The sequence below is a fragment of the Protopterus annectens genome, chromosome 9.part0 (assembly GCF_019279795.1).
Source record: "Protopterus annectens isolate FY-2018-M chromosome 9.part0, PAN1.0, whole genome shotgun sequence".
NCBI classification, from domain to species: Eukaryota; Metazoa; Chordata; order Ceratodontiformes; family Protopteridae; genus Protopterus; species Protopterus annectens.
This window is the reverse complement of record NC_056743.1, coordinates 459,678,667-459,705,709: the sequence shown is the minus strand read 5'-3', so window position 1 is coordinate 459,705,709 and position 27,043 is coordinate 459,678,667. Positions and strand designations below refer to the sequence as shown.

General features: G+C 41.1%; 1 protein-coding gene across 2 annotated transcripts in view; it reads left to right on the top strand.

Annotated features, from left to right (window-relative positions):
• The window catches only part of GPAT4 (glycerol-3-phosphate acyltransferase 4), an 845,426-nt gene that overhangs the window by 749,323 nt on the left and 69,060 nt on the right, over positions 1-27,043 (top strand). For both annotated transcript variants that reach the window (XM_044082998.1, XM_044082999.1), the window contains exon 12: positions 17,705-17,784. In XM_044082998.1, the coding sequence (XP_043938933.1) occupies positions 17,705-17,784 (80 nt within the window). The remainder of the gene's footprint in view (positions 1-17,704; positions 17,785-27,043) is intronic.

Genomic DNA, 27,043 nt, shown 5'->3' with positions numbered 1-27,043 from the left:
TCATTCCTCCCCTGTATGTATTGTTCTCACAATTTCCATTTTTTCTTATGTAAATTGCTCCTACCCCTTTTTAAAGATCCCAATTCTATTTTTGTTTATATCTGTTACTATATTCACTACTTCTAGTACAGTTGGTATTGGCTTTTATTTAAGTCTTCCATAAACATTTCCATTTGTACCATTTCATGATTTCCATATTTCTCTGCTTTATGCAGACTTTCATAGAATTTCCAAAATATTTCTAATACCTCTACAGGATTTCTTGTTACCTTCCTTGTTATAGGCTCCCTAAGCATGGCGACAGCCCTATCTATTTTCTGTTGCCTGAGTTGTTGTGCTAAAACTTTTTGTGCTCTAGAGTTATCAAAATAACAGTTGCTTAACAGCAAACTTTCTAAACTCATGCATATTCTTGAGATAATCCCTTATTTTCTGTTTAGCATTCTGCAGTTGCTCCTCCTCTTGCTCTGTAAGATTTCCCTAACATTTGTCAGTCCCTCTAAATAATTATTTCCTAACCATAGCTCACTTACTATTATTTCTACCCTACTGTTAAACTATATTTTAATGTTATCCCATTCTCTTGCTATATTTTCAGAAGAAATGTTTATCTTCTCTAATAGCTCCTGAATAGCTTCCACTGCCCATTCCTTAAATTAATGTCATTTTAACAGATAGATGGGAAAGTACCAGTGTCTCATTTTATTTTATTACCCTGTATTTATTTTAGTTATTATTGGTGCATGATCTGAAATAGTTATTAGGTGCGTATGAAGACCTTCAATTAAAAGCACATGTTGCTGTGAAATGTAAATTCTGTCTAGCTTCTCTCAGTTTTTTTATCTCGAGGAATTATGTGTAAATTCACATCTTCCATGCCAGTTATCATATATTTTTTTCAAAAGTATACCCTCCTTTGTTATACTTCCCTTCTGGGCCCCAGACACATATTCACTGCTGCAAATCAAATTCTAGTCCCCACCTATAAGTAATGTTCCTTGCTGAAAGCTGATTATTTCTCCCAGAATTTTTCTTAAGCTCCATTATAGCAGTTTTAGGTGGAATATAAATACATACTAGTGTAATCCTCCTCCCTTGCCAGTAGGCCCTTAGTACTACAAATCTACCATTATCTTTTTTATCCTCTTCTATCACTGTTGGAGCTTTTCTTGCAATTAATGCAATTACTCCTCTTTTCCTTTGCCCCATGTATTCTGCTGTATTCTTTCCAAGTGTGCCTCCTGTAGCATAGCTGTTTGCACTTTACTTTTTAAAATATGGTTCACTACTCTTTCTTTTTTTTATTTATCTGAGACCATTGACATTTAAAGACATTCCAGAAAGCATCATTGTATTAAAAAGTTATTATTCCAGCCTTTTATGTATAACGGTTTTTTGTTAAATGTCTAGTTCCAACTTTTGTGTTACATGCATACACTGTTTGCCAGGTTGAACTTTTTTTATACAGTTGTTTTTTGTCATATCCATTTGAGTCTATGTCACATCTTACAAAACATTTTGTTTTATTGAAAGTCGTCAAACATAAAATACACCCAATACCCCCCTTATAATCTATTAACTAACTAATACTAACACACAGCACTTATATACATGAAGTGTTACCTTCCTAATAAGAACAAAAGCCCCAAACAGACAGCGACACTCCGACTTTAGATAACCTAAAAGGTTATCCATGGTGCAGCCTGTGCTTCTAATAAGTGCAGTCTGGTCTGGCTTTTGTGTTATCTTTGTAGTGCTCCTACCTGGGAAACATCTGAATGCTTTCAGAAAACATTATCTCTTAGTCAGTTTCTCTTTATCAGATTGTAGCTAGTTTCTCTTTATCAGATTGCCTCCATGGAGACATGAGGACCAGATACAGAATTACTACTAAGCATACATTTATTTGCTAGAAGAAAGCCTTATAATATTCAATATTCTTTTTTATTTAGTTGCTTTCTCTTAAAATGTGTTCCTAGATCAAGCTAAGGGCCTTAATCCAGTCATTCCCCCTTGCAAGAATGAGAAAAAGCACATTATTTGTTATTTTGTCATGCTCTTATAATCAGAATTTTTTTACATTACAGTGTCTACACTTCTTAAATCTGAACAAGAAGAAAGTGAGAAGGGAGAAAAGATAAACAAAAAGAGCACCTGTTTACAATAGTATTCCCATTATATTTAAAAATAACTGAGAAAAGTTTACTTTGCACCATGAAAAGAAAATCATACACTATAAAAATAGTACTGTTAAAAAATTGTTTTACTTACAGTTAACTTTCTTCTTCCTCTTCCCCTCCCCTAAGTATTTTTCCGAACATTAATGACATTAAGCAGGGTATATACTTTATAGTCCCCCAGAAGTCCTATAAAGTCCAAAAAAGTGCAAGATTTCCAGATTTTCTTGTTCTGTCATGTTTCACAAATATAATCATTGCTTTGTAATCTCACATTTGTCATTTTCCAAGTTACTGATTTTATTCCTGTTCACCTCTATCTCCCAAATCCTGTCTCTGCTTCATTTTCAATGTACTGTCAGTTATTCTAGTCAACTCATCAACTCTCATGCTCCCTTCCTTCTGTCTAACATTTTCCATTGAAACATTGGAAGAGATTTCACTGGCACAGTCTCTTTGTGGTCTTTTTTACCAGAGGAACAAGAAGTAGAATCTCCTGTTTCACAGCTCACTTTTTGTTGGACAGACTTTTATATTTCTGACTTAGCGTGTACTTCATCAAAAAATGATTTTGTCCTTCCAGGGTAGAATGTTTTGAAGAGTGCTGGGTACAGCAGTTTGAATCTCACGCCTACTTCTTGACATTCCCTGAATATTGGAGTAAATTTGCTCCTCTTCTGCTGGTGTACAATGAGTAATCATTCTTCACAAACACTCTGCTGTCTCCCACTTTTAGTACTTTGTCCTTCTGCCACAGTTGAGTCATAATCAACTCCTTCTACTGGTAGGATTGCATCTTAATTATTAAAGGTCTAGGTTGCTTTCTCATAGCCAGGTTTGGCGCATACACACAATGTGCCCTTTCAGTCAACAACTCCTGCTGTGGAATACTAGTCCAGTTGCTTATTTGTGCTTTCATAAAATTAATACAGTCCATTCCTTCCAGCTTCTCTGGTACAGCTGAAAATCTCAGGTTTATGTTACTTGCTCTGTCCTCTAATTCTTTTAATTTTTGAAACATCTTTTCTTGAGCAGTCTCATATTCACCCAGCCTTTTCTTCATTTCAACCTCTGATTTTTGCAGTTCTATCACTTCATCTGAATATCTGTTTAAAGTTTCTTCCATTTTTTCCAACCTTTTGTTGTTTGAGTTGATATCTTCCATCCATGTTTTGTTTATTTTAGTCAGGTCTGTGTGCAGTTGTCTTATGCTTTCCTCTAGGTTACTGGAAGGCATGTCTGGAACTTGCACTGCTTCTTGCTGAACAGCTGCAGTACTTTTTCCAGTCACAGTTTTTTTATCACCTTTTATAGCTGATTTTCCTTCAGGTCCTCTGTATTTCTTTTTTCCTGGCATCCAGGCAGTGCATTTACTAGCCAGTTACTTAAATGTACCCAGAAACATAAAAGTCCACTGGCTTTCTCTGCTGAGTTTCTGTTTTCACACTGGGTAAGCTAGAATTAAGCTGTTAGTCAATGTGCAGCTATCTTGGAAGTCATTGTAAACTTTGCCTTCGGCAGTGCAGCTACTTTTGGGTTTTCTTCATTCAGAAGCAGCTGGAAGTACTCCTTCCATCTCATTTTGATGTCCTGTGGGCTGGTGAGCAGTGTTGCTTGTATTCCTAATGAATGGTGGCAGATACCCATCATCTTTATTTTTCTGTCTTTACCTTGCAACCTGATACAGTTTCTGTGTGCCATTTGATGAGCTCTTTGCTTATTGTGAATGCTGTCAGCCAAGTTGTATTCCTTCTTAGACTTGTTTGTCTGTTCTGTCTCTAATATTTTCATGCACTGTCTGCATTTCACCACCAACTTTCCTTATTCACTATAAATATGTTCATCCGAGTTAGTTGGTTCACAGGAGTTTGTCTTTTTCTGGCCTTATGCCTGAGATCTTTTCTGCTTTGTGATGCTTACCCCCACCCCTTTTCAACTTTCACCATAATTGTACATAATGGCAAAATGTTTGGCTATAACATTGAGAGCCTTCCTTGATGGGTTCTTGATCGGGTATTTCCTCTCGGTCAGTCTGGATTATGCAGCCTTTTCTGCAAAGTCCCACATTTGGATGTTCCCATGCACCCATAGAAATACCATTTATGATGCAACACTTCTGCTACAGAAGATAATACCTCCCCAAAGTCTGCCATGCCAGCTACCAGCCTTTGAAGGAGGACATGTTGTTAGTTTGTCATAAAGATGGAGGCAGTTGAAGTTTGTTTACCGGAACAGCAGCAGGAGAGAACTTCTTGCAGCTCAAGAAGCAAGTTGGAGCAACTCCACAGGGATAAGCCCTCTCACACTGGATTGGCCATGATCAGGGTGTGTTCATTTGGTCATCTTCTAAGGACTGTCTCACTCAGCCTAGACATCAAAAAATCTTTGTCTGCTGAGAGCTTGACTTGGGCCATTCATTCTTAATTTCACTTCAAACCCAGCCCAGATCACCCCCCTTTGCAGTGCCTGTAGTCAGCACATGGTCCAGTACTGGTTATTGGTGTCCCAGCACTGGTCTAGCATTTGTCTACCTCTCGTATGTTGGTATTGAGAGTGAGGGTCACTGTACAGAGTTTTCAGAGCTAGTAGGGCCTGTGTTTTCGATGCAGACAAAGTAAAGGAGTTTACCCCTTTCTACATTATAGTCACTTCTTTGGTGATGCCTCCAAGCTAAAGAGGAACAGCGTAGTCGAGCCTTAAACCCCTATTCTTTCATCTTGAGAAGTACCTGGAGAAATTTCTAGGGAAGATGTCTTCGGAGCCTTGGGTTATCATGCCATTAGTTCCTGACATTAGTGATGCTGTTAAGAGCAGGCTTTGGGTACCTTGACTCTTCTGTCACATGTGCTCTGGAAAAGGCCAATGCCTTTCACAAGCTGCTGCCTGAGGGGGCATACCAACTCACTAAACGTCTCAGTGTTGACCTCCTGTGTGACCTGTCTAGTTTAATCCATCATGGATCCCAGAAGCCATAGCATTTTATCCCATTGGCACCTAGACATGGAGTCTAGAGTTCTAGTCAAGTGTGACAAACAAAAGCACTCCTTTGCCATGTTTGAGGTAGAGGCTTATGACCTTTGACTGTTCTTGCAGTCTGCTCACATCCTGGGCACCTTGTTTCAAAGGCAGTTGATAAGTTTGACAGCCTTCCTGAGGCCTTTTTTTTTTGACATCCACAGAAGGATACTTTGTGCTTCTCTACCTTTTTGAGTGGCAGTAATGATGTAGGCCTGCTTGAGATGATGTGGCTGAGGTTGCCTTCTCTTATGGAGGCACTCAGGAGTAGTATCCTGGATACCTGCTTTTATGGAGGGTACTGTCCATCCAGCTGGTTTAGGACCTGGTCACTGACCTCTAGAGAAGTAAGTAGGCCTTTAAGGGTACCCATTTTACATGTACTGTTTCTTCTTCTAGACTTGCTCAACCTCTAATGTGGATAAGGTCTGCTTGGCTCCCAGGGAAGGTCTTCAAGAGTCACATGGCCTTGTTGTCTGATATTAGTGGAGTCACTCAAAGATAACATCGCCAAGCATCCTGTTGCAATCCTGAGTCTTATCTGGGACTCTAGTTGGTAGGGGGGATCAGAGTTTACCTTGCCTGGAATACTGTCATAAATGACCAGAGGGTTCTATGTGTTGTCAATTTCAGCCACATTCTACAGTTCATCAGTACTTCCTTGTAAATAACATCTGTTCTGGATTAGGCGGCCTCTGTGGAATGTTTGACAGGCTCAGATTGCGACTCAGAAGGACTGTAGAGACTGTCCCGGTGATGGAGGAAAAGCAGACATTTACTATCCCTTATCTTTGAACATAAGGGGTTAAATCATTTTTGTCTCATTCTAGACCTCACTGACTTCTACCAGCTTTTTCTTGTACATTTCTTTTCAGATAATTACCTTTGCAGAAATCATTCTTTTGGTCCTGCATTGTTCCTTAATGGTAATGCTGAATGTGACAGATTATGGTACATAAGTCGATTTCTCTGATTAACTCTAGGTTGATATCTATCCCACTGCAAAGTTACTGTGTTGGCGTTCATCACTGTCCATTTGGTTTGCTAAGGTGTTTAATGTGGTGGCCAAAGCTTTGCAAGAGAAGAGCCTTCTAGTATCTCCTTATTTGCATAGCTGTATGCTACTTTCCCACTCGAGGGACTTCCTTAAGCTGGTCTTCCTTTTGCTATTTCCATGGTGGTTGTCCCTAAGGTTGATCATAATTGTGTAGAAGACCTTTCTGATCCCAGCTTAGAGGAAGTCTTTTATTGGGAGGAGTTGAAAACCGTCCTTTAAAGGTTGTTGTCCCTCTTGGAGAGGGTTAGAAGGTCATGATGTTATTCTTTTTGATGAGCATATAACATTGGTGCCAGGTTCGGGCTTTGTTGTGCCTTTTGGAATTGATGGTACATGATCTTCCTGGTTAACGTGTCAGTGTTTTCATGGCCACTGTGTCCTCGCAGACTTTTTTGCTGGCAGACTCTTGTTGCCAGGACTTAAAGTAGTGGACAGTACCTACCAGTTTGCTAGGTTTTTCCCTCCTGTGATTAAGCCCATTGTAGTTGATGACAGATTTTTGTTTTACTTGTGGTAGGGGGACACATCTAGGATCCCAAGTTAGTACATGGAATGTGCTCTCCCCACCCCCTGCCCCCGACAGAGAATGAGCATCACAACATCCATTTGGAATTCAGGGCACATCTCCTAACACAAATGCCATGGAAAAATATCTTATCCAAGGGCTTCCCATGAGTCAGTCAGACCGGTTCCTCATGTCAAATATGAACAAATGTTGTCAGAAGTTTGTCCTTATATGTAGGGGGGTGATGTTGCTCTGGCATTGGGTTGGCTGTGTGGCACAGAGTGGTAAATCCCCAGCTATGATCTGGATAACCACAATTAATAATTTTGGCACAGAGTGAGCTGAAGTGGGAGATGCCATTGTTTGACTAACACTGGCATGCCTACTCTGTTTGGGTGGTGAGTGGCCTTCTCTGCGGTCCTCTTATGTACTGGAGAGAGAGAGAGGTACACAGCATGTAGTATACAGGCCAAAGTCATGTCATTGGCCCTGCGAACCCATTTCCAAGTTCTAGCCTTCATGATAGAATTGCAGGAATGAACATGCTCACAGAGGAAGGTATATAAAGCTGTCCTGTGTGTGAGCATGCCAGCCTCAGAATTTGTCAAGGTGCTGGTCTTGGTGGAGGAGGCTTTGCAGGAAAAAAACTTTTTTTTGGGGGGGGGGGGGGTCAGAAAAAAACTCCCACTTTCTGAAATCCACTTACACAGCAGCTATTGGTAAAGAGGTCCTTCTTTCTCATATGGAATATGGCCTCCCTCTCATCTCAAAAAAAATTAAAAAAGGTCTATCCTGCAGGCCATGTCAAATAATATCTGTGGGTTTATCACCTTCTCGCTAAGAAGAGAATACCATTGTCTCATCCTGTCAAATGTGAACTGGCTACTTATAACCCACAGAACCATGCTCCTAGAAGACATTCTTTTATACAACGTTATTTTTGGGTGAAGTGTCAGTGACACAAGCAACAGCACACTCACCTTTGGTGCAGAAGGCTGTGGGTTTTATTTTCACACTAAATAGTTGGATTGCTGACGCTACAGTGCAGAATAAGTGGGGGGGGGGGGTGCTACACTCCTGAGAGTGTGTCATCCTTTGGATGAGATGTTAAACTCAGGCCCATCTGCCTAAGTTGGTAGTAGCTCAAAGGGATGTAAAAGATCCCACAGCACCAATCAAAATGAGTAGGGAAAATTCCTCTGGTCTGGATCACAGTCGTGGATAAATCCCTCAGTGCCCTTCTTGCCCAGGTCAAATTTCCCATGGTAATGTAAATACCGCCTTGTGTCTCCCCTGAAGAGAGACGGCTAGCCTAGTGGGTTGAACCTGGTCAGCTAAGAATAAATAAAATTAAAAATAAAACAAAGTTTCCCATTTTTCTCTCTCAGAATTCCAGCGAGAGCTCTAGCATTATATAGTCTCAGATGTCTGTCAAGTTCCACTCCCCATCTACATGTCCCACTCATGCATATCAAATGCATCGAGCATGCTTTCTCCCTACTTGCTCCCAAAATCTAGGACTCCATTCCAGACAGCATAAAAATCTATCTTGCCCATCAGAAACTTCAGGAAAGAATTAAAACAAATTGTATAATCTTGTTTATTTGGTTGTACACCACAGGCTGAGCCTAGAAATGATCTACTGAGATCAGTGCCCTATACCAGTCCACAGTAGTGTAAATAAAAAATAAATAGATGTTTTCCTGTCTCTGAATGATTAAAGGGAATCCCCAGTAGTATGCTTAGACTAGATGCTGCCATGACTTGAGTTTCAGCTGGGGCAAGATAAACTAGGCAAAATAATCTTTGATCATTTCTTAGAAGATTACTTTTACTGGTGCAGAGCTTGACGGACCCCCAGTGCTGGTAATTTCTGCTTGCTTAGAAGACTCAAATGTCGTGATTTATGTTGAGACCTTTGTCACTGGAACCTGGATTAGTGGACAGGGCCTGCAAGCATCAGGGTAAATTTTCCTTTCCTGGAGGTAAACCCATTACAGGTGTGTTTGGTGGACATTTTGCTGATAATAGCTGACCTTGATTCCTCCACAAACTATGGGATGTGATCTTCCTTGGAAAAGGGGGTTCATCGTCTGCCAGTTGCCATGAAGGATCTGCAGAGGAAGCTGCTTCCCTTTTATAGTTTGGTTTGACATCTAGTCCAGCACATTTTATTTAAACAAGTATGTTGTGTATGTAGTCGTAGTCCTTTTTACAGAAGGATCTGGGCTAGTCTAGCAGTGGCCAGTAGAAAAGGGCTTTACTGTCTCTTCATATCCTAGGGAGAAGTGATGTCCTGGTGTACTCCTTGAGCCACTCCTTCTGTCCATTCCTGTAGATGGGAATTTTGATACCTGGGAATGAGGCATCCTGAATTCAGCCCATTTGCTGTTTCCCTCTTTTCCTCCATACAGCAGGATAAGGTAGAATTAGTGGTGGGCGCAGTCTCCATCCCTTGGAAGAAACGAGCCCTGTATACCTTCTAGGTATACTCGTGTAATTCTGTGTCTCATCACAAAATTTGTGAAAAAAAAATGTCAGGTCTGTTCCTTGTAGTACCCTTGTTAAATAAAGAGGGTATGGCTTAAGCAATCGGGATGCAGTAGTAGAGGAAATCTTCCATTTCAGGTCTTGTAAATTCCCGTGGCTAGGATGGCAGCTGTCTTCACTTCAGGGATTAACTTCTGATGTTGACCATCTGATCTGTCAGTACATCAGCTCAGGTTTCAGAAGTAGTGGAAGCTACCAAGGAAGCACTTCACCTAGCAAACATATTCTTATAAATGGGAGAAGTTCTAGCTGAGTGGAGGGGTCTTCTCTGTAATTCCAGTTCAGCTGCAGTTGTTTTTGGCATATGTCAGGCAACTGAATAATTTGGGGTCTGTGTTGGTCCACAGTAAGGATGTATCAGCTATTTCTGTTCATTATGACCACTTATAGAGAGGACGTCTCAGATCCAGCATCTGATGGTCAAGACAGCACCATGGTAACCATGGTGCTCTACACTTTGCTGCATACTATAGAAGAATCCCTGTCTTCTTCAGGACTTGAACTTTATGATTGACCAGTTACCCCATCCTCAGTTCAAGTCCACTGGTTTTGAAACTGTGATGTTCGTCAAATGGAACAATTTCTCTGGGGAATGTCACCTTTGCCTGAATAATCTTAATTTCATGTCCTTATCTGTAGGTCCTGTCGAATGAATATATGCTTAGACCTAACCCATCCTTCCAAATATAGTGCTAAAATTTCCCTAAACTATTCAGTTTCTTTTCTTGCTGCCATCGTGAAGACAGTAACTTAAGGAGAAAGCTTCATTTCCTGTGTAAACTCCTTAACACTCTGTGCTTACCTCATCACCAGGTAGCAGTGAGACAAATAATGAGCCAAAGTAATGTTTTTCACACGACTCCTTGTTAGAAATGATTAGTAACATAGGAGTCTGCTCCACACTTAATTACAAGGTGAACTGATTGGTATATTTAATTAAATGGTTTACTCTATTAAAAACAAGAATGGAATGTAGCCAGTGAGCATTGCAGTCCTAGTTTCAGGTCTTGCCCCTCAGTATAATGTAGCATAGGTATGCACACTGCATGCTACTGTGCATCGGCACCACAAACAGTCGAGACTTGGGGAGGGTATGGGCCTTGCAGTACAAAGAACACCATGGGAAGGAAATCCCCCAAATGCAGGGGATGCCTCATTTTCTTTCACTGAAACATCTCTTCAGTCTCAGATTGAGGGAGGTCTATGTGTGAAACAGAAAGAATACATTACTTTGGGCAGAAATTTTCAGTTGATCATATTGAAATGTAAGAGGTGCCTGTTCAAAAAGTGGTAATTCAGTATGGATACTGTGTTACTCTGTGTTTAAAAGAAGTTTAACTGTTGTCATTTGATGAGATTTAAAGGATCATAAGTGGTGTTTATGTATGTATGTATACATGCACACGTGTGCGTACATAGGCAGACATGCAGCAAGCTGAATATTTTACAGTGTATGAAATCTTTCACTTGATCACAAAGAACATTAGAGGAGAGGACGGCTCATTAGTGCAGCTGTTGCATTGTTGCCTCACAGCAAGAGGTTCTCCGGTTCGATTCTTGTCTGGGGTGCCTTCTTTGTGGAGTCTACATGTCCCCCTTGTGTTCGTGGGGTTTTCCTCCAGGTGCTCTGGTTTCCTCCCATGTTGTAAAGACATGGATCTGGGGCATTTTTCTCCGGGCCTCCACTGGAAATTGGCTTCATTCCAAGTCAGACTTTCTCGGTAAACAGATGTTAAATAAATAAAGGAGCACCTAGTTAGAAAGTGATTAGTCTGTGGGGGGGGGGGCTAGTCTATGAATGAAAGCTGCTGACTTATTTTCACTCAGTTTATATTAAAAGGCAGTTGGTGAAGTGTTAGTTGTCTGTGTCTGAAATAAGCTGAATATATAAATTTGGGAAGCATTTCTTTCAGTTGATCATAGTCAGTTAAGAAGTGGTAAGTGCAAGCTTGGGGGGGGTTGTCTTTGTGAGACAGCTACTGAAAGCTGCTGACTTATTTTCACTCAGTTTATATTAAAAGGCAGTTGGTGGAGTGTTAGTTGTCTGTGTCTGAAATAAGCTGAATATATAACTTTGAGAAGCATTTCTTTCAGTTGATCATAGTCAGTTAAGAAGTGGTAAGTGCAAGCTTGGGGAGGGTTGTCTTTGTGAGACAGCTACTGTTCCCAGCTGGACCTTTCTCTCAGGTAAGTGACGTGTTTTTTGACCACCAGGACCTGTATGTGTGTAATATATTACCTGGGGCCAGAATTTCTTTCTCACACAGTCATTTGAGATGTGCTGAGTCAAGCTATAGTCACTGGGAGGTGAGGTTAATGTTTGTTACTTGTCAGAGGCAGTTTGTGTGTGTAAGACTAACTGACTATATTACTATATGCAGAATGTCTTTTGCATCTTAATTGTTAAATTTGAGATGTACAGTGGATATAAAAAGTGCACACACCCCTGTTAAAATGCCAGGTTTTTGTGATATAAAAAAATGAGACCACGATAAGTCATTTCAAAACTTTTCCCACCTTTGATGTGACCTGTAACCTGTACAGTTCAGATATAAAAAAATGAGACCACAATAAGTAATTTCAAAACTTTTCCCACCTTTAATGTGACCTGTAACCTGTACAGTTCAGTTGAAAAACAAACAAATCTGTTAGGGGAAAAAATATAAAAAATAAAAAACTTACAATAAGCCAGTTGCACAAGTGTGGGCACCCTTAAACTAATACTTTGTTGAAGCACCTTTTGATTTAATTACAACATTCCGTCTTCCTGGGTACACACCTGCCATCAATTAAAGATAAACTGATTAACCCCAAATAAAGCTCAGCTGTCCTAGTCAGATTTTCCTGACATTTACTCAGTTGCCTGCTACAGTAAAAGCCATGGTTCATAGAGAGCTTACAAAGCATCAAAGGGATCTCATTGTTGAAAGCTGTCAGTCAGGAGAAGGGTACAAAAATTTCCACAGCATTGGATATACCATGGAACACAGTGAAGACAGTCATCAAAATGTGGAGAAAATATGGGACAACAGTAACGTTGCAAAAAACTGCACGTCCCTAAAAAAATGATGAAAAGACAAGACGAAAACTGGTCAGGGAGGCTGCCAAAAAGACCTACAGCAACACTGAAGGAGCTCCCGGAATTTCTGGCAAGTACTAGTTGTGCATGTGAAAGCAATCTCCCGTGTTCTCCATAGTCTGAACTATGGGGTAGGGTTGCAAGACGGAAGTCTTTTCTTAAACAGAAAAACATCCATGCCCAGCTAAAATTTGCTAAACAATACATAGTCTCCCAAAAGCATGTGGGAAAATGTGCTATGGTGAGACCAAGGTTGAACTTTTTGTTCTCAGTTCCAAAAGGCACGTTTGGCACAAAAACACTTCACATCACCAAACGAACACCATCCTCACGATGAAGCATGGTGGTGGCAGTATCATGCTTTGGGGCTGCTTTTCTTCAGCTGGAACTGGGGCTTTAGTCAAGGTGGAGGGAATTATGAACAGTTACAAATACCAATTACTTTTGGCCCAGAACCTTCAGGCATCTGCTAGAAAGCTTAAGATGAAGAAGAATTTCACCTTTCAACATGACAATGACCCCAAGCATACATCCAAATCAACAAAAGAATGGCTTCATCAGGAGAAAATTAAAGTTTTGGATTGGCCCAGCCAGAGCCCACACCTAAATCCAATCGAAAATCTGTGGGGTGTCCTGAAGAGGGCTGTGCACAAGAGATGCCCTCTCAGCCTGACAGATTTGGAGCGCTTTGCAGGGAAGAATGGGCAAATATTAACAAGTCAAGATGTACCATGCTGATAGACTCTTACCCAAGAAGACTGAATACTATAATTAAATCAAAAGACATTTCAACAAAGTATTAGTTTAAGGGTGTGCATACTTATGCAACCAGCTTATTGTACGTTTTTTATTTTTTATATTTTTTCCCTAACAGATTTGTTTGTTTTTCAATTGAATTGTACAGGTTATAGGTCACATTAAAGGTGGGAAAAATTTTGAAATGATTTATTGTGGTCTCATTTTTTATATCTGAGAGGAGTATTTTCAATAAAGGTTTAACATATATTCCTGGGTTTTTTGTGCCTGAAGAATCTTTTGCAAAAGATGTTGTTGATTTTTGTCGAACACTTAACTTGAGATTATTTTTTCAATTGAATTAAGAATCATGTGATGATGACCAATTTAGATACCATAAGTCCTCTTTTGTACCGCCCTTGAATTACAATGTGTTATTATTCCAAAATTCCACTTTAAAGGACCTGCATTTTCATTCCAGGTCTTTTCAGGCTAAGGCCAGTAATGTAACAAAACAGGAAATGGGAATCATTTCTTACTTGGCTGAAACCCATAACATTGTGATCCTAAAGGGGGACAAAGGAGCCGTGGTTGTACAAAATTGGGATCAATATAATTTGGAAGCCAATAAGCAATTGGCTGACCATAGGTATTATTTACAACTTGACTATAATCCTACAAAGCTTTTTCAAAAACAAATTGATGACTTCCTCTCATTAGCTGTGGAGGAAGGAATCATTATTGACAGTACAAAAAAACAACTTACAGTTTTGGACCCCACGAACCAATATATCTATTTTTTGCCAAAAATTCACAAAAATGTATATCATCCCCCTGGAAGACCGATTGTTTCTGGGAGAGGCTCTTTGACTGAGCCTTTGTCACAATATTTGATTAAATATCTGAAACCCCTGCTTGTGTGGGTTAGGTCCACACTAAAGGATACCACTGAATTTTTACAGGTCATCTCTGAAATGCAACTTGAACCTGGTTGGTGGCTTTGTACATTAGATGTCAAAGCTCTTTATACGAATATCTCACATTGGGCTGGCCTTGAAGCCCTTGAATACTGGCTGTATAGGTCAGGACTTTATCGACCAGGTTTTATTACTTTCCTTCTTGGTTTGGCTGAGCATGTACTAACTAAAAATGTGTTTTTCTGTCGTGAGGCATGCTTTTTACAGATTAAAGGGACAGCGATGGGTGCCTCTTTTGCCCCCATATATGCAGACATTTTTGTGGCATATATTGAGGAACAAATAGTGTATGGTCATTCCCATAATCTTTATATTGGTCAGATTGATATTTGGAGGAGATACCTGGATGATTGCTGGATGGTTTGGAGGTCAGATGAGGAATACCTTGGGGAATTTGTTGGATATCTCAATGAAAACAAGTGGGGGATTGAATTTACAGTCAGTTGCAACCAGGATAGGGTTACTTTTCTGGGTGTAATGGTCATCAGGGCCCCAGATAATACCCTCACTACTGAAGTATATATAAAATTCTCTGAGTATAACTCTGCTCCATGCCTCCAGCTATCATCCTCCTCATATATGCAAGAATATCCCTAAATCCCAGTATATGAGGGTAAAACGTATATGCTCAGCCGAGGATTCATATTTACATTTCAGAGATGACCTTACTAAGAGGTTTAAGGAAAGGGGCTATTCAACTGAACAACATTACACAAGCACAGAATGTGATTAACGAGATGAACAGGAATGAACTCTTAAAATATAAAGAGAAAAATTTTGATACCACAGGGAAACTTAGGTTTGTGAAAACATATGGACGGAACACAGGGGCACTTATTGATAGTGTATGCCGGAAATGGAATATTCTTATGGCAGAAAATATATTATCAGGGTTCCTTGGGAGATAGGTGCTTTTTCTCATTTAGAAATGGGAGAAATTTAGCATCATATTTTAACCATTATAAACAGAGTAGCCCCAAATCAAGGGACAAAAGACAAAGTACAATTGAAGGACTGATTGCTAAGGGGAGCCATCCATGTGGGCATTGTAGGCATTGTTGCAGAATGCTGAAAACCACTAGCTTTAGTAGTAAGAATACTAGCACAGTGTTTGAGATCCCTTTTTTCGCTAATTGTAGTTCAGAATGGGTTTATTTAGCAATATGTCAATGTTCAGCCTTTTATGTTGGACAAACGTCCAGGACTGTGAGACATAGAATATCTGAGCATACGAGTGAAATTAGGAATCAGTGTAACACTAATGCTCTTTTTAAACACACTTTAACCCATAAGACAGCATGTTTTCAATTTACAATTATAGACAAAATCATTGGCTTGCAACAAAACAAATCTGGTTGGCATGAATTGCTCAATGTTACGGAGAAAAAAATGGATAATTAAATTAGGAGGGCTTTTTACACCAGGGTTAAATGAACATCTGTGATTGGCTTCTGGACTGATGACATAGTATAAATTGGGTGTATTTTTCTTTGTATTTTCACACTGATGAAGGCTTAATAATATACAAGCTGAAACCGGTCTGTTTGGTACACTGCATTTATGTAATTGACTTTTATTCTGTCTCCACTGTCTGCTGGTCATATTTTTGGTTCTCATTTTTTATATCCCAAAACCTGGCATTTTAACAGGGGTGTGTACACTTTTTATATCCACTGTATCCATTCAGGAGGTGGTAATTCAGGGTTGTGGATTGAAAACATCTGATCATTCTTAAAAGATTGTGGATGTTGTTTGCCACAGGCTGTGTGTGTGTGAGAGAGAAGCAAGATGAGGAAAACATTCCTATAAGTAGAATTTAATTTTCTTAGCCACAGTAAAGCATTGGAGATCTACCCAGCTAGTTTATTTTTTTTGTTTTGTTTTTTTTTTTTTGTTTTTTGGAGGGGGACAGTAATTTGTGTAAAGGTGACTAAGCAATTGTTACTTTCTCACAGTTAAATGATCATAGGTGTGGAATGTCACAGGTCACATCTGTATGTAAAAAGGACAACCTACTTTCCAAAGAGCAGATTCCTTTTTCTTGCTCACAACTTATCTTTGGTAGTGTACCCAATCAGAAAATAGTTTGCTGGGGGCTTGCATGTTTCCATATGTTTTTTTTTTGGGGGGGGGGGTGCTTATGTGTAGAAACCGTAGCAATTTCTATTAAAAAATAATCAGAAGAAAAAAACAAGAGTGTGAAAGGAAAAGATTAGTCGGGGGGGGGGGCTGATGGTTGGCAGGTGAGATAGAATACGTATTAAAAAAAATGGAAATTTCACCTTGAGGGGTTCTTCAAAGAAAACTGTAGGGACTGGCATTGTAGACAGATATGTGGACAGTGAGCTTCAGTAGTCTCGAGGGGAACTGTATTCTTGTTGGGATGACTTTATGCAGAACTGAGGAAAACAATTCAGAAGGAATAAGAAATCTATAAGCTTTCATAGGGCAGCAGCAATGTCCAGTAAGATGCTGAATGCATCATACTGCAAGTGACGTCAGATAATGCTGAAGTTATCCTTTTGTTTTACTTGACACTATTAAAGCCACATCTAAAGTATAGTATACAGATGAAAAAAACATACAGACTATGGAAAAATCAGTCTGTTAAAAAGGACAGTCTGTAGTCTTCAGAATTCTAAATGGAATGGAAACTTTGTGCATGAGGAAGGGGTTAAATGGTTGGGCACATATGTATACATTAGAAGTGAAACACGAAAAAGGAGTAATGATATAAATACAAATGTAAGGAAACAAGCGTATTGCACAGTTTCACGAAACATATGTAACTGCATGCATTCAAAGAGGAAGGACGGGGTGGGTGGGGTGAATAGTAGCTTAGAACCAGGGAGGATTTAGACTGTGGGAGGAGAAGATACTACTTTGCAGAGCAGGTGTTACTACCCTCGGAGATGTTGCCTGAGTTAATGGCTCAATGTAACTTATCACAGAGGCTCAGCTATGCTTAGAACAGAAATAAAAAACGCCAGAGGGTTGAGGTCAGAAGAGAAATGCTTCCATGCATCCTACGTCTTCCACTTCACTGGCCTTGTTATATCTGGGATCTTCATCCATCAGCATTTTCTTAAGCAGTTTTGTAGATCTTTGCTCTCACACAGAATAATAGTTACATTACTCTAGGTGGATACCAAGAAGCAGTAAGCTTGTCTTGTTTCTCATTTTAAGTGATTCACTTGATTGCTGTAGTTGTAGCAAATGTTTGAGTAACACACAGTGTAAAATGCATGCTGCAGTCTCTGTTCTATTTAAATATTTTTCACTGAATGTTGGTTATGAGACATCTTACCATAATAATAGTAATACATTTATGAGTTTGATGCGTGATAGCATATACTCTTATATAGTTTACTAACAGACAGGGAATTTCTTATTTAATGAAATGTTATATTACTTATGGTTTTCAGTTTTCTTACTCAGCCCTTGGTCTCATTTGTTGCAAGTCCAGCTGATTCAGTGTCATGTTTGAATGTTGGTGACATTATGTCTAGTTTAAAAAAACTGTGAATGGAGAAGGGTAACTTAGTTTTGCACTGTAAGGACTTGCCTGTGTTGATGCTCTTTTTGGACAGTGTTGTGTTTTCTTCTTAGGAAGGTGAAGACGCTGTACATTTTGCTAACCGTGTGAAGGCAGCCATCGCCAGACAAGGAGGCCTAGCAGATCTTTTGTGGTGAGTACAGGTTTTTCACAACAAGCTTGAAAATCTATCATAAATAAGATCTCTGTATATGGGTTTTCTATGGGTGATAGTTTGGTCAAGTATATTATTTTGTCTTTCTGGATTTAGTCACTATAGTCCTAAAGGAGAAACCAGTAAGTTTTCATTCTGATTAAATGTCTTGGCATGTTTTATTTATTTATATTTTGTTACTGGGGTAATGACCCAATTTCACGCGCAGCCTGGGTGAGTAAATTCATAGTAGTACAGTAGCAACAGTATGGTACATGGGTGATGATGAGTTAGGCTACATCTTGTTGATGAAAGCTGGTCAGCTGAAATTGACTTCATCTCTTTGTAATTTACCTTTCAAGTTTGTCATTTTCAGTACTTACTACCTGTCCTGAAATCAGTTCCCCTTTGTCATTTGTACAACAGGGCCAACCACAAGTAAAAAAAAAAGTACTGCAGACCCTCAATGATTTAGATCTGAAAAGCTGCTTGCATAATGTGAATCATTTTCCACCATTTAAATGTGTGTTTAATTACTTATAATTGGATATCGGTAGCAACAGGGGTTCACAGTTTCAAATGCTTTAACAGCTTTGACAGACAGCAGCTGTCTTTGTCTGTTTGGACATAACTGGACATTGAAGTACTGTTACTGTCATTCTCTTTGGAACAGAAGTCTGCTTTCTAGGTTTTTACATAATGTCTCAAAGTAACTGTTATCTAAGCTCTATTCTAGTGCATAGTTTCTCAAAGCAGCTGCATCATCATGCCTGGTGTGCGGAAAAATGCAAATCCAGAGGAAAAGTTTCTGCTGCTACACTTTATTTATTTTAAAGTGCTGTCCTAATCCTAAAGCTTGAGGCCTATAAGGACAGTGAAACTGCTGTTCTGTTTGTGAAAGTTTATGCAATCTTCACATAACTTGCCCAGTAGAGTGTGAATCTTGGCGATTATTGATGGCTACCAGTATCATAAACCAAAATTTCTCTTCTTTTAACAAACTGCTAAATGCGGTGATACAGTCTGCAATGATTGGACGTGTGCATACTGTTACTTAAACATGACATCGTCACTTAACAGTAAGAAGTCCACTTGCAAATTCTGAAAAGTTCCCCATGAAGCAGATAAAGTTAATTCTTCCCTTCGTTTTTGCCAACATTACTTTTCTAACTGTTTCTACTTATTTTATTTTTACTTTTATATTTCTTAACCACAGTTAAGTGCACTGGTTTAAAGGCCCTTTTCAGGCACGGCCCAGGCCAAGATGGTTAAATATTACCAAAAATAACTAAAATTACAGCAGTATTTGTAGGACAGCATATCATTATTCGTTTGTAGAAAGTAGCATGTCAGTGGATCCTGTTTAAAGGTCAGCGTTAACTTGTAGATTAGTTGAGTGAAGGACGAAAAGCTGGGGATTATCTTTGTGTTAAATGCAGTTAATTGTCATTTCCTTTTGTCTATGCGACTTCTCGTGATGCACATAGGCAAAGCAGGCAGTGATTCCTTTGGCACTTCTACTGTGCAACTGAAGGTCCCCAAAGGTGACCCAGGTATAGAAGACAATTGGTTTCATCCAAGAAACTGTTTCCTTCTTTTGCTGTCTTGAAGCAGTGGAAGTCGCTGTAGTTCAAAATATATATATATATATTTTTTAATTTTTATACAGTGATAAAAGTGATAATATCTTATCCAGAAACTGCCATGTTTTAGCATCTGTTATTGCTGTATCTGCAAGATTATTTATTTATTTAACATTTGGTGACCGGGAAAGTCTGACTAGGACAGAGCTTATTTTCAGGGGAGGCCCGGGAAGAAATGCTCCAGACGCATGTCTTTGGATTGTGGGAGGAAAACCACGCGAACGCAGGGAGGGCATGCATACTCTACACAGAAGGCACCTCAGCCGAGAATTGAACCAGAGAGCTTCTTGCTGTGAGGCAACAATTTTAACCGCTGCACCACTATGCCACCCAATTTAGAAATGTAATGTTTATGCTTTACAGGTATGCCCTTTTTAAAATGACCTCTGTGTACCCATACCAGAGCAGTCATGGGCCACTTTGAGTAAAAATTACAACAGTGTTTCTTTTGAACAGTTTAACATGCTGAAGTTAAAGTTACTATTTTGGCTGGTTGTGTTGAATGAATACCTTGCAATTTATATATTCCAGGATTTACAGTTGAAAGTTTTTCTGCCTCCTTTACAGTGGAACAGGACTTGAGAATAATTCACATCTCCTGTCAGTTAAAAACAAAAGATGTTCTTCGTGTTTCACTGTTGCAGTCATCACCTGTGGGTTATCCCTGCTGTGGTAGCCCTAGGCCGGCCTGAATACCAGAGTCAATGTTTTTCTGCGTCGGCTGCAGTCGCCTGTAATCTGACGTCAGGTCATCAGTGCTATAAAGCAAGGCAGCCGACGTCATTTCATCAGTCTTTCTTGCCGTGGAGCCCATAGCAGAAGCAGATGTTCTTCGTGTTTCACTGTTGCAGTCATCACATTTGGGTTATCTGCTTGCAGTAGCCCTCAGTCGGCCTGATTATCAAAGTCTTGGGTCCTGCGTCGGATGCTGTCTCATCTTCCATGACGTCAGGTAGTTGGGGTATAAAGCATGCAGCCGACACCATTACATCAGTCTTTCTTGCTGTGCAGTGCCCGAAACAGAAGCAGTTCGCAAGTGCCGGTCGGCCGACTCCTGAAATTTTCGCTGAAGTTTCAGAACCAAGTCTTCAACTGCTAAGTACTTGGGGAACCTTTTTCTTGCTCTAAACCAATGTCAGTAAAAGTTAACAATTGTATTTCTTGTGGAAAGCAAATACCTCATAAAGATTTTCATTTGTACTGCATTCCTTGCCTAGGCCCAGACCACGACGTACCTTGCTGTTGGTTTTGTGCTTTATTCAAACCTCGAACTATTCATTGTCTGTTTATTTACGCTTCTAAATATTTTGGTACTCAGTTCAATTATCCAGAAATGGCTTCGGTAAGCCACCCGACTACCGACATTCTGAAAAAATGCAAAGATAAAGACAGAGACAGACCGCATAGGTCCAAAGCTGCCGACAGTGCTTCTCCTAAGCTAGTCGCCAGTTCACCGGTACTCAGAGAGGCGCTTTCGCAGCCCCTGATACCTGCTACTTCAGATTTGCAGGCCTCTACTGAGACCCATTCGGAGTCCGGTATGCCGCAAGATGCTTCTTCGACTATGGAACCTGCGGATGTCAATACCTTGGATGGGTCCAAAGCCGCTGTGCAGGCACCGGCTTCTGAGGGTGTATTCAGGCCTACTGACTTGCATATTAAACTGACACCATCTTCTTCCTCAAGGCCTAAGACTCGATCCATGCCTAGAAAACTGACGTCCAGACTGCATGGTCAGGCCCCTATGCCTAAAAAACAAATGATAAGAATGGCTGAAGACCTTATTACTCTAATCAGGGGAAGCCACCCTTCCCCCTCTAAGAGACCTAAGACTGATTTTCCTTCTGATTCTTGTGATCAGGACTCTGAAATTTCTGTTTCCTCTGATGAACAGGATTTATGATGATGCATCCATTCCCTCTACTTCCCCTCCAGAGGATTTCTCTTTTGGTGAAACCTTGCATACTCTTATGGAGCATTTTCGCTGGGAGAGCCAGGATTACTCCGACTCCAGAAAGAGGCTTAGAGATTTCTTACTCCTGCCCCAACACAGGCTTTTGGCCATCCCTCCTGTACTGGACATTGTGGATGCCTTCTCGGAATCTAACCTGGCCCCTGACTCTTTACCTCCTGCTCCCAGAAAACCTGATAGATATTACAGGGTTCCTGTCTCTCACAAGTTCCTGTTTAAAAATCCTACTGCGGATCCTGAGACTATTTCACAGGGACCCAAGGGCATTAAGGCTACTACTGCCAAAAATGCTAACCCCCCTCTGATAGAGATTCCAGGGCGCTGGATAGATGGGGTAAGAAGGTATACACTTCTGCAACCTTGGCCATTAAAGTATCAGCAGCATATTATTGGATTGATTAAACAGAAAATTATGTTGATTCCTGACTATGCTGAATATAAAGATTTACAGAATTTAATGCATTCTACTGAACAAGTTGGAAAACATACTTTGCAATGTGGTTTTGATTTATTAGAGGCATCTTGCAGGGCTGCTGTCACTGGGTCTGTACTTTAGAAGGCATGCTTGGCTTAAAGAGCAGTCTTTGCCAGATCATGTTAAAGCTAAATTGCTGGATGCTCCCTTAAACCAAGACCATCTGTTTGGCAACAAAGCAGAAGTAGTACTTAAAAAGATGGAGGAAAAAGCTAAATCTATGCAAACAAAGATTTCCTGCAAGTACAGCCTCCCAGATTTAGTAGGCATTGGCCCTCTAAGAATTGGTCCTTTCCTGCCTCTTCCAGGCCTTCAGTCCAAACCCAGAACCAGCATAACACCCAGGATTCAGTCCCAAGGTATTCACAGGACTAAGCAGTGGGGGACTCCCACTTCCAAAACAGGAAGTAGTAAGACTCCCCCCATGGTAAACTGTCTCAATGACTTAACTTTAAGCCTTCCAAGCCCTGCTCAACTGACTGTTCCTTTAGGGGGAAAGATTGCCCTGCAGGCAGAAAATTGGGAATTCGTTACCCAGGACAAATGGGTTTTAAATATAGTTTCCCAAGGATACAGATTCCACTTCCACTCCTTACCAACCTCAAACTATTGGCCAGATCTACTCCCAAATCAGTGGGCAGAGGCTCAAAAGCAAGTTCTCTATCTTTTAAGCATCAGGGCTATTCAGCCTGTCCCAGAAGAAGAATGGGGACAAGGTTTCTACTCAAGACTTTTTCTGGTACCTGGAAAAGATAATTCCTGGCATCCTATCCTGGACCTGTCCTATACTAAACACATTTTTGGTGATCCCAAAATTCCAAATGCTAACTCTTCATCAGCTGCTTCCTATGCTAGGCAAAGATGCCTGGTTGGCAACACTGGATTTAAAGGAAGCCTACCTGCACATCCCAATAAGGGAATCTTGCAGAAGATACCTACGCTTCAAAGCAGGCTACATGCACTGTCAGTTCTCTGCACTACCCTTTGGCTTATCTACTGCACCCAGGGTATTCACAAAGTGCCTAGCTCCAGTCATTGCATTTTGCAGGTAAAGAAATATTCAAATATACCCATACCTGGACGATTGTCTAATTCAGGCAGAAAGTCAGGACATACTATTAAATCATCTGGCATTTGTAAGGAAAGTGTTAGCTTCTCTGGGGACACCATAAACTAAAAGAAGTCACATTTTGTACTCTGCCAAGAAATTGTATTCCTGGGAGCAAGCTTAAATACAACTTCCCAGATGGACTACCTTACGCCAGAGAAACAAGTTCATTTGACAGCCTACTTCAAATTACTGGCCACAAAAACCCAGCTATCTGCAAGGCAAATACTAAAAGCCCTGGGGTTCATGGCCTCCTGCATTCTACTAATTCCATATGCAAGACTGCATATGAGGAAACTGCAATGGTATCTAAAAAGCTTATGGTGTCAGCATTCTAAGGATCTAGACTCAATGATTCCTATCATACCTTGTCTACAGATAAGAGTTCCTTTGGTGGGCAGAGGCCTGCCACCAAAACAAGGGACTGTCATCCACTCTATCCCCTGCCGCCCAAACCCTAACAATAGCCACATCAGACTATGAATGGGGGGCTCACCTGGCAGGGAAGTGCATTCAGGGCAAATGGAACCCAAGTCAAATGCACCTGCATGTCAATCAAAAAGAAATGTTAGCTGTACAGACTGCTCTGACAGCCTTCAAGGACCACATTTTTCTAGGACAGTTATTGGTAAAGACGGACAACACCAGTGTTATGTGGTACATAAACAAGCAGGGAGGAACCCACTCATATCCTCTCTGCAGACTAGCCATGGCTCTGTGGAACACAGCCTTGAGCCACCAAGTGCACCTACAGGCTCAATTCCTCACTGGCAGACGACCTAAGCAGAAATCTCATGGACCCAAACGAGTGGAAACTGGAACCAAAGATATTAAACATGTTGAGAAACAAATGGAGGAGCCCGGAGATAGACCTGTTTGCCTCCCCCAAGAACTACCAATTGGACAAATTCTGCACAAAGACTCCCCACAAACAAGCTAGGAAAGTGGATGCCCTGTCCTTCACCTGGAAAAACCTGTCAGTTTATGCCTTTCCCCCTCTGCCTCTCCTCTCCAAGGTACAACTAAAGATCAAACAGGACAAATCAAGGACAGTACTAATTGCACCAGACTGGCCACACCAACACTGGTGTACCCCCTCTTGCGCAGTGTATCAGTGCTAGCACCATGGCACCTTCCTCAGACTCCTGCCCTGCTGTCCCAGCAGGAGGGCCAGATTCTACACCCACAGCTTCAAACCCTGAACCTGGCAGCCTGGCTAATTACTTGATCTCTCCATTACCATCCCTCAGTAAGCAAGTGATGGATGTCATTTTGGAGACAAGGAGGCCTAGTACTAGAAAATCCTATGCTGAAAAATAGAAAAGATTCTGTTCCTGGAGCCAAATTCAGGGGATGGGCACAGCAATACCCAATTTACCTCAGATTCTTCAATACTTAACTGAGATGCTTCACAAGGGCCTTTCCTTTTCCTCCATCAGAATTCATGCCTTAGCCATTTCAGCTCATTACAATACAGAACCACCCCTCTTCTCTCATCCACTGCTGAAGCAGTTCCTCAGAGGATCCAAAAACTTAAGGCCACCCCAGAGAGCCCCTACTCCAGCCTGGGACCTTAACTTTGTACTGGAAAAGCTCACTTTACCTCCCTTTGAGCCAGCTGCAAAAGCAGAGTTAAATTCCTTTCTTGGAAAACAGCCTTCCTTCTAGCCTTCACTTCAGCAAGAAGGGTGTCTGAATTACAGGCTCTCATGGCAGTGGAGCCTTTCATCATCTTTCATGCGGACAGGGTGTCCTTCAGGACCAATCCCTCCTTCATGCCCAAGGTGGTATCCAGTGTGGCCCTTAATCAGTCCATTCATTTGCCAACCTTCTTTTCTAATCCACAGAACAAAGGGGAACGAATACTGCACTCCTTGGACGTGCACAGACAACTTAGATTTTACTTGGACACGACTAAACCTCTCAGGAAATCTGAACAGCTGCTGGTTGCATTGGCTGCAGGGGCAGAGGGGAAGTCAATTTCAAAGCAAATCATTTCTAAGTGGATAGACCACTGCATTCATTTCTGCTATAAGCACCTTGGAAAACCTACCCCACAGGGGATAAGACCACATTCAGCCAGGGCTGCATCTACCTCTACAGCCTTTCTCAGAGGTGTCCTACCAGCGACATCCTAGAAGCAGCTACCTGGAGTTCTGTGCATACCTTCACCAAGCATTACCACCTACCAGTTTTTTTTTCTAAATCCAGAGCTGGCTTTGCCACTGCAGTCTTGCAGGGCCTTATAGCTGGTACTAATGCTATCTAATTACCTCTTGTCATCCTTAGCTTTGGGAATCTACCCAAATGTGATGACTGCAACAGTGAAACACGAACATAGCACAATTGTGTACACTTACTATAAATGTAGATATTCGAGTGTATTCACTGTTGCAGTCCTGGTTACCCTCCCTCCAGCCCCCTGACTTCTATTGACTATACCTCTATCCTTGTTTGCTATGCTTAAAGCTATTTGGTGTATTTGCTTTTTTTGTTGGAGGTGTAACCTTGTATCTAATTGCTTCCCATTATGGGGGCAACTGACATCTGGGGCAAGAAAAACTGATGTAATGGCATCGGCTGCATGCTTTATACCTCTAACTACCTGACGTCCTAGAAGATGAGACAGCATCCGACGCAGGACCCAAGACTTTGATAGTCAGGCCGACTGAGGGCTTCTGCAAGCAGATAACCCAAATGTGATGACTGCAACAGTGAATACACTCGAACATCTACATTTATGGTAAGTGTACACAGCTGTACTTTCGCACGAGTGCCGATCGATCGCTACTAGAATTTGAGTTTCAGCTGAAAATGTCTAAAGCTAAGTACCCTGTTGGGGACCCTTTTTTCTTGCATTAACTGATGTGCGAAAAAGTTAACAGTTGTGTCGCCTGGGGAAAGCAGATCCCACACCGAGATTTCCATTCTTACTGCATCAGTTGTTTAAGCCCAGCCTATGACGTCCCCCATTGCCAATTCTGTGCCCTCTTTAATGAGAGAGCCATTTTCCATAGACCGATATTTTCGTGTTCCGTCTTCACATTCCGATATGGCATCAGTCAGCCAACAATCCTTGGACATTCCGAAAAAATGCAGAGATAAGGATAGAGATAGACCACACAAGGCTAAGCCTTCCAATGACGCTACCACTAAGCAGGTCGTCAGTTCTCTGGAATTCGGTAAGGCTCTTTTGCAGCCCCTGATGCCCAATTCGATATCTATGCAGACCTCTACCAAGACTCTTTTGGAGTCTGGTATGCTGCAGAAATCTTCTTCGTCTTCCGATCCTTTGGCTTTCTCTGCCGCAGTTGGGTCCGGAGCCACGACACAGGCACTGGTTTCCGAGGAGGCCTTTTGAATTACTGAATCTAGACAAAAAACAACTTTTTCTCATCCAACTACCATCTTTCTCAGACCGAAGGATTCTCTCAGGCCTAGAAGCTAGGTCACTCCTAGGAAATCTGCTTCTAGCCACCATCTTGCTCCTGCTCCACCACCCCAAGCACAAATGCTTAAAATGGTGGAGGATCTCATCTCCCTTATCCGGGGTAGTCAGGCCGCAATTTCTAAAAGAAAAAGGCACCCTTCTCTAGAAATTATGACAGAACAAGATTCTGAGGAATCTGACTATTCAGATTTTGAAGAGGAACAGCAACCTCTGACTGCTTATGAGGATTCAGATGCGGAGGAATCCATCCCTTCTGCCTCCACTCCAGAGGACCTTTCCTTTGGGGAAACCCTTCACACCCTCAGGGAACATTTCCAGTAGGAATCTCAGGACTTCCCCATCTAAGAAAAGACTTGGAGAGTTTCTGGACCTGCCCCAGCACAGACCCCTGGCCAGCCCCCTATTTTAGAAGTGGTAGATGATGTTTTCCATTAATCCAGCTTAGCCCCTGACGCCCTCCCACCTACTCCTAGTAAACCTGACCGGTATTACAGAGTACCGGATTCTCACAAATACCTGTACAGAAAGCCTACTGCAGACCCCAGAGGTCATTACACATGGATTTAAAGGAGCTAAGACTAATTTCGCCAAGAATCCTATTCCTTCTGAC